Source organism: Numida meleagris, chromosome 6, assembly GCF_002078875.1.
Source record: "Numida meleagris isolate 19003 breed g44 Domestic line chromosome 6, NumMel1.0, whole genome shotgun sequence".
Lineage (NCBI taxonomy): Eukaryota > Metazoa > Chordata > Aves > Galliformes > Numididae > Numida > Numida meleagris.
In genome coordinates this window covers 54,621,414-54,637,822 of record NC_034414.1, presented here as the reverse complement: position 1 = coordinate 54,637,822, position 16,409 = coordinate 54,621,414, and the positions used below count along the sequence as shown (strand labels likewise).

The window sequence follows — 16,409 nt, the reverse complement described above, 5'->3', positions numbered from 1 at the left end:
TGCCAGCTGATGATGCACACACTTCTTGTGACTTGTAACATCAGGGACTATGCGGCATGGGACGATGTTTTGCAAATTCAGTTGCTTTGCTTCTGAGAAATCTAGCCTGTGAACCTGCTGCTCACATTGCCTTTATGAGAAGTCAGCTCAGAACAGCAACAAGAAGTGCCAGACTTTTCCTGCAACAGCACTCTTCTAAACACGAGGTGTGTTGCTGTGTGACTGTTAATACTCAAATTAGAAAAGATGAACTGTATGTTTCTGAAAGTCTTTATAACTATTTGATGCAGAAAAAAAAAAAAAAAAACAGGAAGTCAAATAACACTGTAGGAAAATGGAAAAAAAAAAAAAAAGAGCCTTTACTCCTTTCACCTGAAAGGACATAATTTGCCAGAGCAAAATTCATTTTTATTAAAGTAGTATCCAGCAGCCTTGAACTCTTGTTTATACACAGTTATTCCCACACTGAAGGCACTCAGTGTTTCGTGACAGTGTATGGTTCTCTGAGGAGTCACTTTAAAATAAATTCTATTTCAGAAGTTGTATTAAAAAAAGCAACTGCAAAGTAACAGGGGCAAGTCGGTGCTTGGTGGAGGTTTTTTCTTTGTTTTTCAGATACAGAGAAATAAAATGTTTTAAAAAGCAATAACAAAAGACATAGAGGAACTAAAGAAGCAGTAAATAATTGTTAGGACAGTTCTAAAGAAGCGAGTGGCACTCACCTGGCGACAGGGAGCACTGGTTCCAGAGGTCTCACTTCGCACCACGGGCTCTTAGGCTGCTCTGCATACAGAAGTGATGACTGACAGTGCAGTGTCAGAGGGGAGAGGTGGCCAGGAGCAGACCATAACACACTTGGGCTCGATGTTTGCCTCACAGATGCACTCTCTGAATCACCAAAATTGCTGGCTATGTTGTAATTCATCATAGCAGGACTGCAGAATGCCACTGCAGAATATTCATGCCTGTTTTCCACATAAGATGAAGGGATGTAGACCGGACTGTGTTCTGTTGTCAATGCAGACTGATTACAGCTGTAGGGAACTGGAGAGCCAATACCAGCAGGTGAGTTTTTAATTTCTGTTTTATTGCATCCAATATCCTGAAGTGGCAGCAACTGAGAAAAGTCTTTGTGAGAAGATGCACACAGGGACATTTTGTTTCAAGACTGAAGGTTGTTTAAATATTCATCCTAAGATGTTAAGGTAGAAAAAAAATGAATTAAAAACTAAGCAAGCTCCATCTTAAGTCTTTTCTGTAAAAGAAATAGGGGAATTTGTAAAACAGAAAACATTGAAAATATTCTGTGAGAACAGATTACATACCAAATGTACTTCAGCGTTCTGTCAGCTACTGTCAGCCTTCAAGTTTGCTGCCTTTATGAAGCAGAAAACTTTCTAGAGCTTCCTTAAAAAGAAAGGCTACAACACTTGTTGAGTTCAAACTCCATTTAAAAATAATAACACAAAAATGCATAAATTGAAGCCTGAAACAAAAATGGATGTGACACCTGGGCTCCTAACCAAAGCAGTTCGCTGCAACCAGGGTAAAGCTGCTCCGTGTCAGTGGCAGAATTACCCCGCGGTGAGTAATGGTGGAATGAGTGTCCTGAGAAATCAATTGTCTTCAGAGAAATTCACCACCTCCTTCTCCCACTGCAAGTGCACTACTTCAGCTGTCCTTTATCAACACAACCATGTAACAGCAGATGTTTTGAACGCAGACAGACAGAGACTTTACCTTTCAAAATCATAACTCCACTGCACATCCCTCTCCGCAGAGGAGAAAGATGGGATGGATGTCAGTAAGCAACTTTGTCAATGAAAGTTACTTGGATACAGCACCTCTGAACAGAGCCATTATAAAAGTAGATGCTATGAAATGCAGATGTCACAAAATGCAGGTATTTCTGAGCTGACAAAGAGGAATTCATGCAAATCCACCAGGTCAGGAAGTTTTATAGTTTCCTGGCATACTGCACTACCTTTACAGCTACTCTCTATCCTTCCTTCCGTCTGAACCAGCACTGGACCTTAACACACCTACAGAAACAGTCTGCCAGATTTAGGTATATCCAAATTATTTAAGGTGAATGAAAAAAAAGAAAAAAAAAAAAAGGAAAAAAGAAAGAAGCCACCAAAACACCTTCTAAAATATAAACCCCATCCTGGAACCATCAATTTTACAGTAGCATTTAAGAATACTAATTTTTCATTTTTTGTTGTGGGCTTTGTGTGCAATTCATTCCACCTTTGAAGACAGACATGCAGCCTTCTTATAGCATGCAATCCAAAACACCTTGGCTTCCAAAACAGCAAGTTCCAGCTCCCAGAAGTGAAATTCCAGCGTACTGTTACAGTTGGCAATTAGAGATTAACATGAAAAACCATGGAGTAAATACAAAGCCACCCACAGTTTTCCTGTTCCAGAAGTGACCAAAGTATGGGTGCTAAATATTCTTACCTTTTTTCACCTCACACAACCATAAAATAAAAAGAGGAAGATTCAAACACAGGTTTCATGAAGCACCAGCTACCTCTCTGTCCCAGAAATTCTCAGCTAGCTGGCATTTCTAGTACACCATCTTGGCATATTGACATATTTCCCCGCCTAGAGACAGGACTGATGGTAGAAACATCGCCAAAAAAACATGAGAAAGTCTTTCTGAATAAAATTGACAGATTAGGGCTCTTCTCACTTCACACTCTGTTGATGAAAGTGAAGATAGAATAGAATCATAGAATTAGGTAGGCTGGAAAAGACCTACAAGATCATCTAGTCCAACCATCCACCTACCACCAATAACCCCACTAAACCATGTCTCTCAACACAACATCTAAAAGTTTCTTGAACACCTCCAGGGACAGTGACTCCACCACCTCCCTGGGCAGCCCATTCCAGCGCCTGACCACTCTTTCAGAAAAGTAGTATTTCCTAATGTCCAGCCTAAATCTCCCCTGGTGCAACTTGAGGCCATTCCCCTCATCCTGTCACTAGTTACAAGATATATGGAGAAGTAACAAGGAACTCATTTGAATCATCTTAGATGCTTCAGACCCAGCTGCTGTTTATTCCTTTGTGGGAAACAGGAAAATGAGTTATCTCAGCAGTGGTTTATATCCAGGCGTTGTTGCACTGGAACTCTGATGCAGCCAAAGCAGGAGAATGTGACCTCATTTCTCATACAATCTACATGCCTTATGTGCCCTTGCCAGATGCTTCACAGTTTCCCCTAACTGACATCCCAAATGTTCTTTCGCTTGCATTTTATGGACAGCCCAAATGATTTTCAAGCAGCATATGATGGATCTGAAAAAAATAAGATTATTTTCAGCCTTGGTTACTTTCATAGTGAATACTATGAATGAGCCCAGTGAGCACACAGAATTCAAAATGTATTTAAAGCTTCTGTGTAGGTAAAGCGGAGTACCACTTGGAATCTCAGAGGTGTGCAGGAACACTCCATAGGAGCACCTGAATGTTGTCAGCCCTGTCCCACAAGAGCTGACTGCACTTCATTCCTTGCTTCCCTTCAAAGGGTGCACAGTGCAGTGTAACCCCAAACCCTTCTGAGAGAAGGACCTGAGAGGCATTACAATGACATCTCTGTTATAATCACCTAAAGACATTCTGCTCAGATACTGCAATAGCTTTGGCAGCAGGCAACTGGCTGTAGTTTCCCTCAGAAATTTAGAAAATACATGCACGTATGATATATAAGCAGAGGGAATGCAGAGCTGGTACTAAATAATTTCATGAATCGAAATCAGCTGAGATTTAAGTCATGGTTTGCGAGAGAGGCAATCTGGTAGAGTGATAGGGAGGATAGCTGCCTATTTAGCAGGAGGTTTTATTCTCTCCAAAGAACAACAGACAGTATTTAGAAATATATGGAGGACTTAGAAGCAGCACAAGTCAAGTTTTAGAGGGAGGAGATCATGCAAGCATGAGAAGTCTGTACAGCCTTCCTCCAAAGCAGTCAGCTCGTGACTTATTTACGAGAGAAAGGACTTTGGGTTCTAGAAGGCTAAAGAAAGTAGTCTTCATCAGACTTCAATATAGTGAATAAACAACTGTAATGGCTTAAGATAATTAACTTCAGTAGCAGAAATAGTTTAGCGATGGTAGGCTATGGATGCACACGGAATCATATTGTCCATATATCCTTATGCTCAGAAGATCTAGAAACAGGAAGCCCGGAGCCTCACAAATAAAGCAAAGCTGCAGAAATCATTCAGAGCTGCACACCCCGAAAAAATAACTGCTGGACTGTGGAGCTGTACTTCTTGAAGAACTGCATGTTTAAGTTACCAGAGCTTGAGATTCAAGTTCAAGAAAACAATGTCAGTACTAATGTCAGTACCTCAGAAAGAATCACTACCACATTTAAGCTGAGAATCACAGTAGGAAGTTGCAACAGGATAATAAGTTTGTCTCATTTCAGTATGACGTCCTCCTACCGTAAACACTATTCATCAAACTGAAATTAACTCCTCTATGAACCAAACCCCTGTCCCAACTTTTCTTCCTTCTCTGAATCAAAATTCAACTCTAAGTACATTATTTAAGTCTAACCTATCAGCACTGCACTAGATCAGTACCAGACCCAGAAACAAAATAGGTGTCCATTATTTATAGAGTACAGTCTTCCTGACTGCAAGCATTTCAATCAAGTCAGTTTAGCTTAGAAAGGTCTGAAACAACTGAAATGCCACAAGATAAATAACCAATCTGATTCCTTGAGTAACACTTACCATTCACAAATCTAGTACATAAAGAGCAGCATCCACATCTGACATAAGACAATAAAGTTCCATGGGCTTCAGTACGCAAAGGATACTGCCACTTTCCATGAGTATGTAGGAGCAAAAATGTGATGTTGCCAATGTTATCCACAAAAAGTGAGGCTTCTGCTCTTGGAATAGCTCTACATATTGAACTCAATGTATCTTGACAGTCACCACACAACAAACACCAGATCATGTACAAGAATGTTGGTTTGGATGTCATAGTCAAACAGATACACGGGTAAATAATTAAGCCAGCTGACCTACTAGAACAATCTCAAATGGGTATCTACATTCAAATGTTGATAACTGCACATTACCTACACCAAATACCTTTTTAAAGCCTTCCACGAAGTAGCATTAGAAAGGGGTAAATAAAGGGAAGAGAGAGCAGGCTGCCGTGTTTTAGAGCCAGCAAGGAAACAATACAGCAGCTTTTCCTAGAAAAGCATAACATTTTGCAAGAAAACATGGATATTCTCAGGCACTATTCCATCAGCATAAATAACAACATGCTTAGAATTTCCCAGGCAAGTCACATATTTTGAGCAATTTTTTTTCTTGTCATAATGATGATCTTTTTCTCTGCCAGGTTTCAATTAAGGCGTAATTGTTCTTCCTTCCATTTGAATAGAGGTGGTTCAGCAAACATGCATTCCACTGCCCCACAGCCCAAGCCCCTCACTCGTCTTGGAAAGCATTCTATTAATATTCTGCTAAGTTAAACTTTGTGCATCTCATTGCAACAATAAACCAAGGCATCTTCTCAAGTACTGATCATTAAAGCAAAGTCGCTGCTGATGCATAAAATAGCTCTTCTGCTTCAAGTTTTGTGGAGAACTTATTACTCATTAAACACAGCAGAGCAAGATACTGCCAACAAAAGGCATGTGAGTAAACAGGTTTATTATTTATTACCTGAGTTGTGCTAGATGTAACAAGTAGGGGGCAGATAGGAAAGCAAAAGGAAAATAAAGCTCTGTTTAGAGACTTCAGATCCACTCCAGAAAAATCAACAGCCTGTTTCCAAAGAGATCAAGACCGCCTCTGAAGAAAATACTGAAGATCAAAATCATAGAGGCAAGAATACTTTGAAACACTTAAGAGAATTGAGCACCCTTTGCCCTGTTTTAGCCTTTGTGTTACTGAGGGCACTGACAACTTTTAGGTTGTTCTAAACATTCATAAATATTTCAGGGATCTGGTGCATGACATATGCAGAGGCACCAAAGGAACTAGGCTTGTTCCTGAGAGAAACACAAAACTGAAGGAGGGTCTAATTACAGACTTCTACTACCTGAAGTGGAGTTAAAAAGGCAAAGCCAGATTATTCAGCAGTGTACAAATGAGGACAAGAGATTAGTCACAAGTCAGAGCAAGAGAAAATCCAGTTGGACATAAGAAAAAATTATCCACAATGAGAATAATCAAGTAAAGGAACAGGATATCCAGGAAGGCTGTGAAATCTTCATTTTTGGTGACATTAAAAAAAAAAAAAAAAAGAAGGGACATGGCTGAAAACGACCCTGAGCAACCTGACCTCACTTGGAGCAAGATGCTGGATTCATTGCTCTCCAGATATTCCTTCCCACCTGATTTTTTTTTTTTTTATGACTGTGTTCCTCCACTACCGGAGGCATTCACAGATAAGGAAGCCCCATTTTACTAGTGCTGGAAAGAGTGAAGCATGGCAAATGATAATTACCCAGAACACTGGCCACCTCATAAACTTCATTCAAGTGAAGAACTGCGTGTTCTGTCCAGAGATGACCATCACTTCACACTTTATGATACAGGAAGAGAGCTGTCGCATATACTGCAGTGGGATTAGATCACTAGCAGGTATGCATATAAGGGGAAAAGATTTTCAGACCTTGATTCAAACTGGGGTTAACGTTCACTGCAGCGGTTTTTAGCCTTTCAATTTATAGACCCTTGCAATGCTATCAGACCTCAGAACAGACTTAAGATTTCTGTGACCTGCATTTCTTACGTACATTTCATAAGCTTAGAGACCTATAGATGAGAAATGAAAAGCCACTGTCCTGTTCAAGAATACAAATGAATATTGAGAGATCTCAGCTCCTCTACTTTGCATGTCATTACTTCAAAGTGGGCACTCAAGTACGTATTCCATCAAAAAGAATATTTGGATTTCAGTGGGAAAATTCTAGCATGCTACCTAACAAAAGAAGCATCCATTAAAGCTATTACAGAAGTAGCAATTATAATCATTAGTCCAAGGATTTTGTAATCACACTTCAACCTACAGCAGTGTCATGGCAAAAGCTGGTACAAAGAACATCACACTTGTCTGATAAAAACATTATTACTTAAAGAAGGCATCTCCTTCTGATGCAAGGAAGGGCAGGAGAGAGCAGAACAGGCTGGCCTATAGCTGGGACTCGCGTTTTCATTGAGCAAGGATGCGTGTCTGTATCCAGTAACTCTGAAGCACGCTTGGCGAGTCTCAGCACAAAATAATTAAGTTAGTTAATTCTTACAAAGTTAATTCTGAGCAGCTAGTTCTTGGTTTGATGATCAGATCGCAGCTCTGTGCCAATAGCAGGGAACACACCAGTTCCTTGTGTCCCAGAAGATTACTTCCTTCAACCACCGTGTCTCCCTTAATGAGAACGCCATATAACTATTGTGGCTTTCCAGTCATTACAAGATCTTGTACTGAGGGACATCTTTAATTTCTATGACTGCTGAGAAGCAGAGTGTCGAGCTCAATCATCTGCAGTCAGAAAGGGAGACTATATATGGAGAAAAACCTCATTTTGCCCAGTAGGGCTTTTACACAACTCAGTGGGTTACTGAATAACTGTGCCTTAGTTATTGGCACGGCAGAGACATGAGCTGGTGCAGGGGCTCTGACTTGACTTGAGTTCTTTTTGTTTATTCTTACAATTCCACATCTCCCAGCATCAGTCTCTTCTGACATTCAAATAAATAAATAAGTCAGAAACAAAAAACACTGCTGTGTTTATCCCCTGTTCCCACAGCAGTTCCCCCGTGCAAGTCTGCAAGGAGATACAGCAGGCAGATAGAGAACAACGCCAGCAGCAATGCACTCATGTCAGACAGAAATTTAGGAGAGGAAAAGGAGAAGGAAAAAGTCAATATTAGGAAAAAAAACAAAACAAAACAAAAAACAAGCAAATTAGGCAAAAGGAATACAGCAGGAACTGGCACTTCCTATTCTCTCAGGCAGCAAGACTGTCCATCTCACCTTCTGCGGAAAGTATAGACGAGAGATTACCTGGCAGCAGCTGTCCAAAACCAGGCATAAAAACCACTGATGAGATTAAGAGCCTCCTGGCCAGCAAACAAAAAGAGTAAGGTCATAGCTGCACCCAAAGCCCAGACCCCTGGCAATCTGTAGGCAACAAAATCAGTTATTTGGGAATATGACTTATTCGTCTCCCCAGACGACGTGAACTAGTTTAGCTCTGCAGAGCACACTGTGCCACCTGAGGATCTCACTTCCCATAGCTACAGAACATGGGATGGGGGTTCTGTTTGGCATGTAAGGCAGTAAATGCAGGATTTAATTTCTCCTGGCTAAGCGGACGTGATGCACCAGCTATTCCCTGGAGCATGCCATGCCTCAGGCTCCTCAAATAACCTCTTCTGTGCAAGACCAAGAAGGAATAGTGATAACCACAGCTGTCTGAGGCTGCAGAAAACCCTCTTTGTTAACCTCCTGCCAGGGAGCCATTTGTCAGAGCTGGGTGACCAGAAGAAGGAAAAAAGCAGCAGAGTTTTTCCTCTCACACCAATGCTGAATATCCCTTAATTCACTCTCTCCTCCTCTAAATAAAAGCATTTCTTACTCTGATTTTTCCACACAGTCTCATTACTAAGCAAATTATTTATGCTGTAAATCTAATTGACTTAACAGAAGAGTCTGTTTCACCACTGCCTGTCCAAGAAGAACATGCCGCATGCAAGATTCTTCTTCCATTCAGGCAGCCACTAAAGCTCTGAGCTTCGGGAGACACTGAGACTTGCTTCAATTGTGCAACTGCTCCAGAAGGAGTATCCAGTTTGCAGCTTGCTCTGCTCAGTATGCAAACAACACCGTTCATAAATAAGTGTGCAGTTGGCCTAAGTCTTTACTGCACCAAACGATCTTTTGTACTTAGACATAAAACATGAATAAACAACTGTTTCTGTAATTGGATGGAAGACAAATCTATGTATGGGGATGTATGAAATACAGTACAGTTACAGCTGTTTTTCTGATTTCCTTGTTAGAATTTATGTAAAATGCTAGTTCACTTGTATTCATTCTGCTACGCATCTTCATGTTAATAGAAGATACACTTTTGTCCCTGCAATTTTATTCTAACTTCTCTTTCAAAAAAGCTATTACAATTTAGTTATGTGGTATCCAATTTTACTGATTTAAAAGACCTAAAGCCGTCTGAGAAGTTAGTAATTATGCTGTAACCTTTCTTCACTAATTCGCTGAAATAACAGGGAAATAAAGGTATTGATTATTCTTGACTTTGCAAGCTATGACACACTGTTCCAATGCAGCAAGGAATCCCAAATCAGATATTTTTAATGTCATTCACAGGTAACAAAAGGCTTTGGGTATGTCTTAGTCTGTTAAGGACAAAAAACTGTTCCAGATTTGTCTCATTAAACTGGATACGAGAAACTGCCTTTTACTGATCTGTGGGCAAAAGCCTGACTCAGCTGAGTTAGTCGGAACCTTGTTGTTTATTAACATAGGTGAACATCTGTCCACTATATTAATCAAGACAAAATGCGAATGCTCTCTTAATTTCATTTCAATAAAGCTGAAAAAATCATCCTGAGATTTCTGCTCTCTAAGCTTCCTATTTCCTGTCTCTGAAGGAATGGACCAGCAAACACTTCCATGTGAATATTTCCTGCCGCTAGCAAAAGTGTGTTGCAGATAACTGAAGAAAAGTGCAATAACAGAGTGGTTATACATCCTATTGAGCTCCGGGATCTCCACCCCTTATAACTGCACATTTTCTTCTACTTGCACCTTCAAGTCAATATTCTAGAACCAGAGCTAAGAGTATTTGAAAAGAGCACATAGTAAACATGGCTCCAAAAGGGTTTTAATTAATACACTTCAATCCATTTTTTATCGGAACGTCATCATGGAAACTCACAGCGTCTGACTCTCACTGAAGGCAAGTCTGCAATTGCAGTATTTTTAGACTGTCTCTAGAAGTATGGAGTGTTTTTCCTATGACATTCCAGGTTTATCAGGTTGCCAACAAACACGTTCACTGGGATAAGAAAGAATTTTTCTAATTCCGCTTTCTCCAGCAATCCTTGAAGCTCAAATAAATTAACTGGCTTTCGTAATTTACAGCGTTTCAGAGATCAGCAGTAAGCATCCGATTTAGTCTAAGATTTTTATTGTTATTTCTCCTTTAAAAGTCTGAGGAAGCTGAAGTGCTCACTTACACACACAGTTACCAGTTTGAGAACAGAGATGCTACTGCTGTCTTTCACTAACACTGTGTCACTATCACTGCGTCTGCAAAGCACGTTACATCTTATTTAAAAAGGCATAGGAAAGTTACGAAAGGAAAGCCAAAAAGGAAGGAAAAAGGACAGAGGGGTGTTCTATGTTTAAATTATGTTTACAGCCATGCAAAGGAATTTTGCTGAAGTTCTGAAACTGCAAATAGAAGTTCTAAAGCTTTATATTACAAGTCAAAAATGTTCCTTCAGTAAAGGCACTGTACTTCTGTCTTTGATCTGTTCCCTTCTTAGGGGAAGAAAAGATGAGCAAGGAATTTCAAGGATACAGATGAGGAAACAAAGAGCTGCTAATACTCAGCATGTCAGAATCGAGTGCTAAATGACTTTATGTTCAAAAGGGGCTTCTCACGCTACTCAGACACATCAAGACTTTCACTGCATATAAGGTATGGTGCTTCATTCTCCGTATGGCAGGATAGAAACACTTCCCAACAAAGATATAGCACATTTGCTAGCCATTAGTTCTGAATTACATAATCTGCTCTTTATCCCATTTTTCCCTCCAGATTGGAGTTTATTTTCTCCAATAAAACTTAACTTTTAAAATGTCCGAGATAAAATGATCAGACAATTCCTGTCATTGCTAGCCAAAAATCTTTACCAGCATTCAGGCAGTGGTTCCGAAGGATTTGATAAACAGGTATGCATGTGCTGTCCTACCTTTCATTATTGTTAAATATACCTTTTAGCATTTCCAAAAGCAAACTTACGAAACAGGTTTGTAAGTGCTTGTTTACTTCGAAAGATGTTTCTCAAAACTCAGTTTCCTTGTAAAAGAATGGAAACCTACATCATTGACTTTAACATGGGAAAACTACCTAGACAGACACAACAGCTGTAAAAACAAAACCTGAGATATTAAGCAAGGTGATACCTGGAGTCGAAAGAGTCTGATTCAAAGTTCAGATAAGTCAATAAGGAAACTTCTAATAACTCCAATTTGCTTTAGATTGGGCCCTAAAAATATTATGATGCTAAGTGGCTTTTACCTTCTATTAGCATATTCATTTGTGCAGGTTTTCAAGAACCTTAAAAAAAAAATCACTTATCTATGTTCATCAAAGATATTCCTTCTGCTTTTAGTGCAGCAATCATATTCCAATCATCTTTTTAAGTCAAAGTACTAAGATACAGCAAACTTCTACAATTTTCCCTGAACCCTCACAGAATTTTAAAAGCACAAATCTGTTGAAAGATCATCTTATCTGCATAAACTATTAGACTTTAAAACAAATGTGTACTGGAACTATAACAAAAACTCTCAGTATTTTAACTACCCCCTTTCACTTACAGAGTTTACTGTTCATAAATCCAGTGCCTATCAATTGCAGAGCTGTGGCAACATTGAAAATAATAAATATTGCATTCAATATAGCACGTACCTGATTGACACTGAATAGGTTTCTGTTCTTTATGAACGTTCTGACAGCATTACATGTCAGCAAGGTTTTCACATAGCAATTCTGGATTTGTTTTCCTTCTTTCCTTTATCTCAGATTCTAAAGCAGCTGTGCTCACCAACACTTAGTCATCAGATCTCAAATATGAATCTTTTCAAAGCAATGTGATGCCAGCTCATCAGTGCAAGATTACACAGATACTATCAGTGTTTCCTTTCCCTGTGAAGGCAAGACCTAAACAGAAGTTCCTCCTCCTCCTTTCTGACATAACAAGCTTCTGAATTTGTCGTTCACTGCAGTTAAAGCTCTTACATTACTGAACCATTTCATAAGCCAGTCATTCTCATATTTAGCACAGAAATGTGAATGATTAACTAACCAGCAATTCTGGAAGAAAACACTGACATTTAAAAAAAGCCAGATCAAACTTTTTATTGTTATTAATTAAATCTTTGTCACAGGAAAACCTGAAATATAACTAACATTCACTCTGAACCAGCAATGTAATCATCTTACACATTTCGGACATTATAAATAAATGACTTTGACAATGTTTTTCTAACACCAGCTGCATAAATATGGGAGGTAAAGGAGGGGGCTGTTTTTTGTGGGGGTTTTTTTGTTGTTTTTGTGTGTTTTTGTTTGTTTGTTTTGGGGTTTTTTTGTTTGTTTTTTTTGTTTGTTTTCATTGTAATTACATTCTTTTTCAAACAAACCAAGTTAACTAGAAGCCACTTAAGGTGTTATCTCTATTTTACCAAGTTAACATTTCTTTAAAGAAAATTGAAGATACGCATCAAGGTCCAATTCTCAATTATACACTGGGATTGCTTTCAAAATGCTTGATTAGTTGCACAGCGCATTAACCTTAGTTACTCTAGGGAAGCTGACACACTCATAAATTTGCTTAGATAAAGCATCATGTTATTCATCCTTGCATTTTAGATCCAAAAACACCTCCGAGTCTACACAACCTTCCTTTGACCATTGTCAACCCATGCAGCTGAAATAGCCCTGCCACCTTTGCTATCAACAGCTTCCTTGCAAGTACAGCCATGACCAAGTCAAGACAGTATTACTGACCACTCAGTCCGCTGTTACCATAATTACTTCACACTAATGCAGTTTTTCTCAGCATTAGATTTGCATTTCTACCTTGTTTCTGCATTCTTTTCCTTGAGTTTCCCTATCTCCACATACTAGAAGAAATAGTAGAGGATTCAAATCCCTACTGCCAGCAATTTTTGATCATTGGTTTTTATATGGCCTCAGATCTGCCTATCCAACCCTATTTGTGCCTGTGGTAGCCCTTAAACTCTGTTTAAGGGTATAGTCATGCTCCTGACCATCCTAAATACCAATGCATAGGAATGTAAAGGTTTGTGGATACATTCTACAGAAGAGCAATTTAATTACTGGTTCTTAAAAAGTCTGTTTCTCCTTCAGGCCCCACCACACCTCCCTGATTCTGCAAACTCCTTTACTTTAAATACTGGTCCTTGCCAAAGCTCCCCTTCTCCTCCTCTTAGTTATTTATTTATTTTTAAGCAAATACCATTTTGCCTCTTTCACAGGACATCAACAGAGACTCTGAAAGGCCTCTTTTTTCTTACAAACAAATAGGAAAAACTTTAAAAACCAGAGAGAGCGCAGGGAGGACAATGCTCATTACTCTTGTGGGATTCAGGCAGCCATCAGCAGAAGTTAGACTCTAAAGGACTTTGGTGGGGTCAAGAGCTCCATATGGGCATCTTTTGCGCAGGAATTCAACTACTAAAACAGGTAAACTACTAAAAACTGTCTTTCTTTCTCTGCCAGAAACTACAACAGTCCCCATCATCAGACACCTCACGGCATACCAGGTTTCTGCAGAAGAAAATTGTTCTGTGTTTGGACTGCCATCAGTAACTGCAAGATGTGTTACCACGGGCACATCTAAGATAGAATGTACAGGTTCTGCTTGGCTGGGAGTCCTGACAAAGATTAAAATACTACAGGGTCTGTAGGAGTGTCCATAAAATGCAGCCCCAGAAAGGGGAACAGGGACTAAGCATACCAAGCATTAGAAACAGCTTTAAGTAGTTACCTATGAATTATATTTCTGTTCTCCATTCGGATCTTCTCTCACTTGGGAGCCGCATCTATTCTGGGTAATAAAAGCAAAAACCTTCAATCAAAGCAAATTAAGATTTTATTAAGAAATCTGTGTGTTGAATAGCCAGATGGAATAAAGATTCACTAGATAAACAATCAGGAACAGGCTGGCATTAGGCAGTAGGCAAAGAAAAAAAGTGAAGTTTCTTTCTCTCTTTTATATACATATGAAGCATACTAATATTTCCTAAAATAGTATAAAAGGAGAAGGTCTTTAATTATTATAATTTCCTGGTGGTTTTAGAGGCGGGGAGGTGATGAGAGGGGCAGTGTCAGGGCAGGAGTTGCTCTGCATAGAAAGAGATGATTAGACACCAAGTCACAACGGTTTGTAACTGGAGCAGCACCTGTCTACCAGACACGTGGAGCAACTACAAGGAGCCTTGAGACAATACACAAAGACAAAAATAATCCAAATAAGAGGTAGCTCAGGATGGCACACTCCCCTGTGTTTACAAGCACACAAGGAGAATACATTAACGCCAATAAATTCAAATGCAGTTCCCTTAAAGAAAGGTGCTGTAGTGAATAAAATGGGTAAACTTACTGATTGACAACCAGGCCCATCACCAGCGAGTGCATAAATTCTGTATTGTCCCAGCTGCAAGGAGTTACCTACATCATTATTACCTTATTCAAGGCTGAGCAACTCTGGGACCATGGGAGGTTTTACTATGCTGATGCAGCTTGCCTCTTGTCTGTAAACTTCCCAAGTAACTACCAAGTTTTCTTCTCAGCATTCCTTCTATATTTAGTGCTCCAGGTCTCACAGTCACAACTTGGCTTTCCAGCCAATTCACACAATAAGAGCAATTTAAAGAGTGGTTTGACTTCAGGATTCACCTAACAAAGAACCTTTTAACCATCTCCCACAAGTTTTAAAGCTGTTACAATAAAAGGATAACACTGAAGGAGGAGTGAAGAAAAACGGCCAGAACAGAACTGCAGACGGAATCTTTTTTGGGCAATGTTCATTAGGAATTACATTTTCTTCCATGCCTATTATTAAATTGCTGTGGCAAGAAGGATGCTGCATTAAAATCTGCAGAAATAATTGTCATAATTATACCTAGAAGAATTTGAAGGAAACATCAAAAAGCCAAAAGGCTATATTCTCATCACTTGTGAGTGTCCAGTGGGTGAATACCTTACTCTGTTACCATGGCTTCCACCCCAGTACTATACACTTAATTTCCTAACAATTCTTGTAGGAAAGGTAAATTGCTATTACACGGGAAGGTTTATTTCCACTCCACACAGAAAAACTGCCTTGAAGAATTACTTATTTTGTCACTACCTCTAGAAACACCAGCTTTAAATACACCTGCCTGGTTCACAGCACCTCTGAAGCCAGCAATGCTTTCAGCCACAGCATCAGACGTTCTCAGCAAGGCTATTAGTTTCAAGCTGAGTGGGGACATGCCTAGATACCAAGAGGCTGGGTTCAAAGTCTCTCCCCTGCTACCACAACTCAAACTACTTTCTGCCTTCATTTAGGTCTTTCCACATACCGTGCCCAGCCATGGCTTAAGGTCTTATATCATGCTCTTGTATCTTCCCTTAAAGGTTAGGCCTTGACTATTGTGCTGTAGTAGAACATGTCTGTTAGGATTCGTATCTCCTGAATTAGGAATTACATTACTCTAAATAAACACTAATTTTCTTCTGAAATCTCAGCTTCCTTGCAGAAGCTATGGAGAAGGCAACCGTGCTCCCTGAAAGCTGAGAATAGACATTGTTTCTCCAGCCTTTCCACTTCCAGAGAAATTGGTTTTAGAGATGCCAGATACAAGATCCTTCCTATGACATGAGCTCTTTCTTGCCCGTATGCAACCATGGAGATGTCACAGAGACAAACGTTCTTTTCTCCCTTCTCCTTTTCACCCCTCTACTGATAGCAATGCTTATTCATTTAACCTAACTACATAAGTCTCCTAGACAAGTTCAAGGAAAAAAAAAAACATATATAGTCTTACAGTGCAAAAGCTCTTGGAGAAGGTTGGTTTCTATAAAGCCACAAAGAACCAGCAAAGAGAGAATGGCGTCAAATGTGATGCCATTCAGAGAGACCCAGACAGGTTTGAGCAGTGGGCCCAGGTGAACATCATGAGGTTCAATAAATGCAAGTGCAAGGTCTTGCACCTGGGTTGTAGCAGTCCTGCTATCAACAGAAGCTGGGAAAGGTAATGACAGAGCACAGCCTTGCTGAAAAAGACTTAGGAATACTGGTAGATGGCAGCTAGACGTGAGCCAGCAATGTGCCATTGCAGCCCAGAAAGCCAACCGTATCCTGGGCAGCATCAAATGAAGCGTGGTCAGCAGGACAAGGAAGGTGATCCTGTCCCTTTGCTCTTGTGGGACCTCATCTGGAGTACTGCATCCAGATGTGGAGTCTCTAGTACAGGAGAGATGCACCTGCTGGAGAGCATCCAGAGGAGGGCCACAAAAATGCTTCAAGGATGGAACACTGGAACACCTCCCCTACGAGGACAGGCTGAGAGAGCTGGGGCTGTGCAGCCCGGAGAAG

General features: G+C 39.9%; 1 protein-coding gene across 3 annotated transcripts in view; it reads right to left on the bottom strand.

The window, feature by feature from the left end:
• The window catches only part of ESR2 (estrogen receptor 2), a 46,475-nt gene extending 30,523 nt beyond the window's left edge, over positions 1 to 15,952 (bottom strand). For 2 of the 3 annotated variants that reach the window (XR_002440916.1, XM_021403876.1), the window contains exons 1-2: positions 11,711 to 11,935; positions 723 to 1,192 (exon numbers count right to left, since the gene is read on the bottom strand). Coding sequence is in view for 2 of the 3 variants with exons in the window: in XM_021403876.1 (XP_021259551.1) it covers positions 723 to 1,156 (434 nt within the window). In the remaining variant the exon portion in view is untranslated. Of the gene's footprint in view, positions 1 to 722; positions 1,193 to 11,710; positions 11,936 to 15,858 lie in introns of those variants that run through there. The other variant, XM_021403877.1, reaches the window with a different exon arrangement.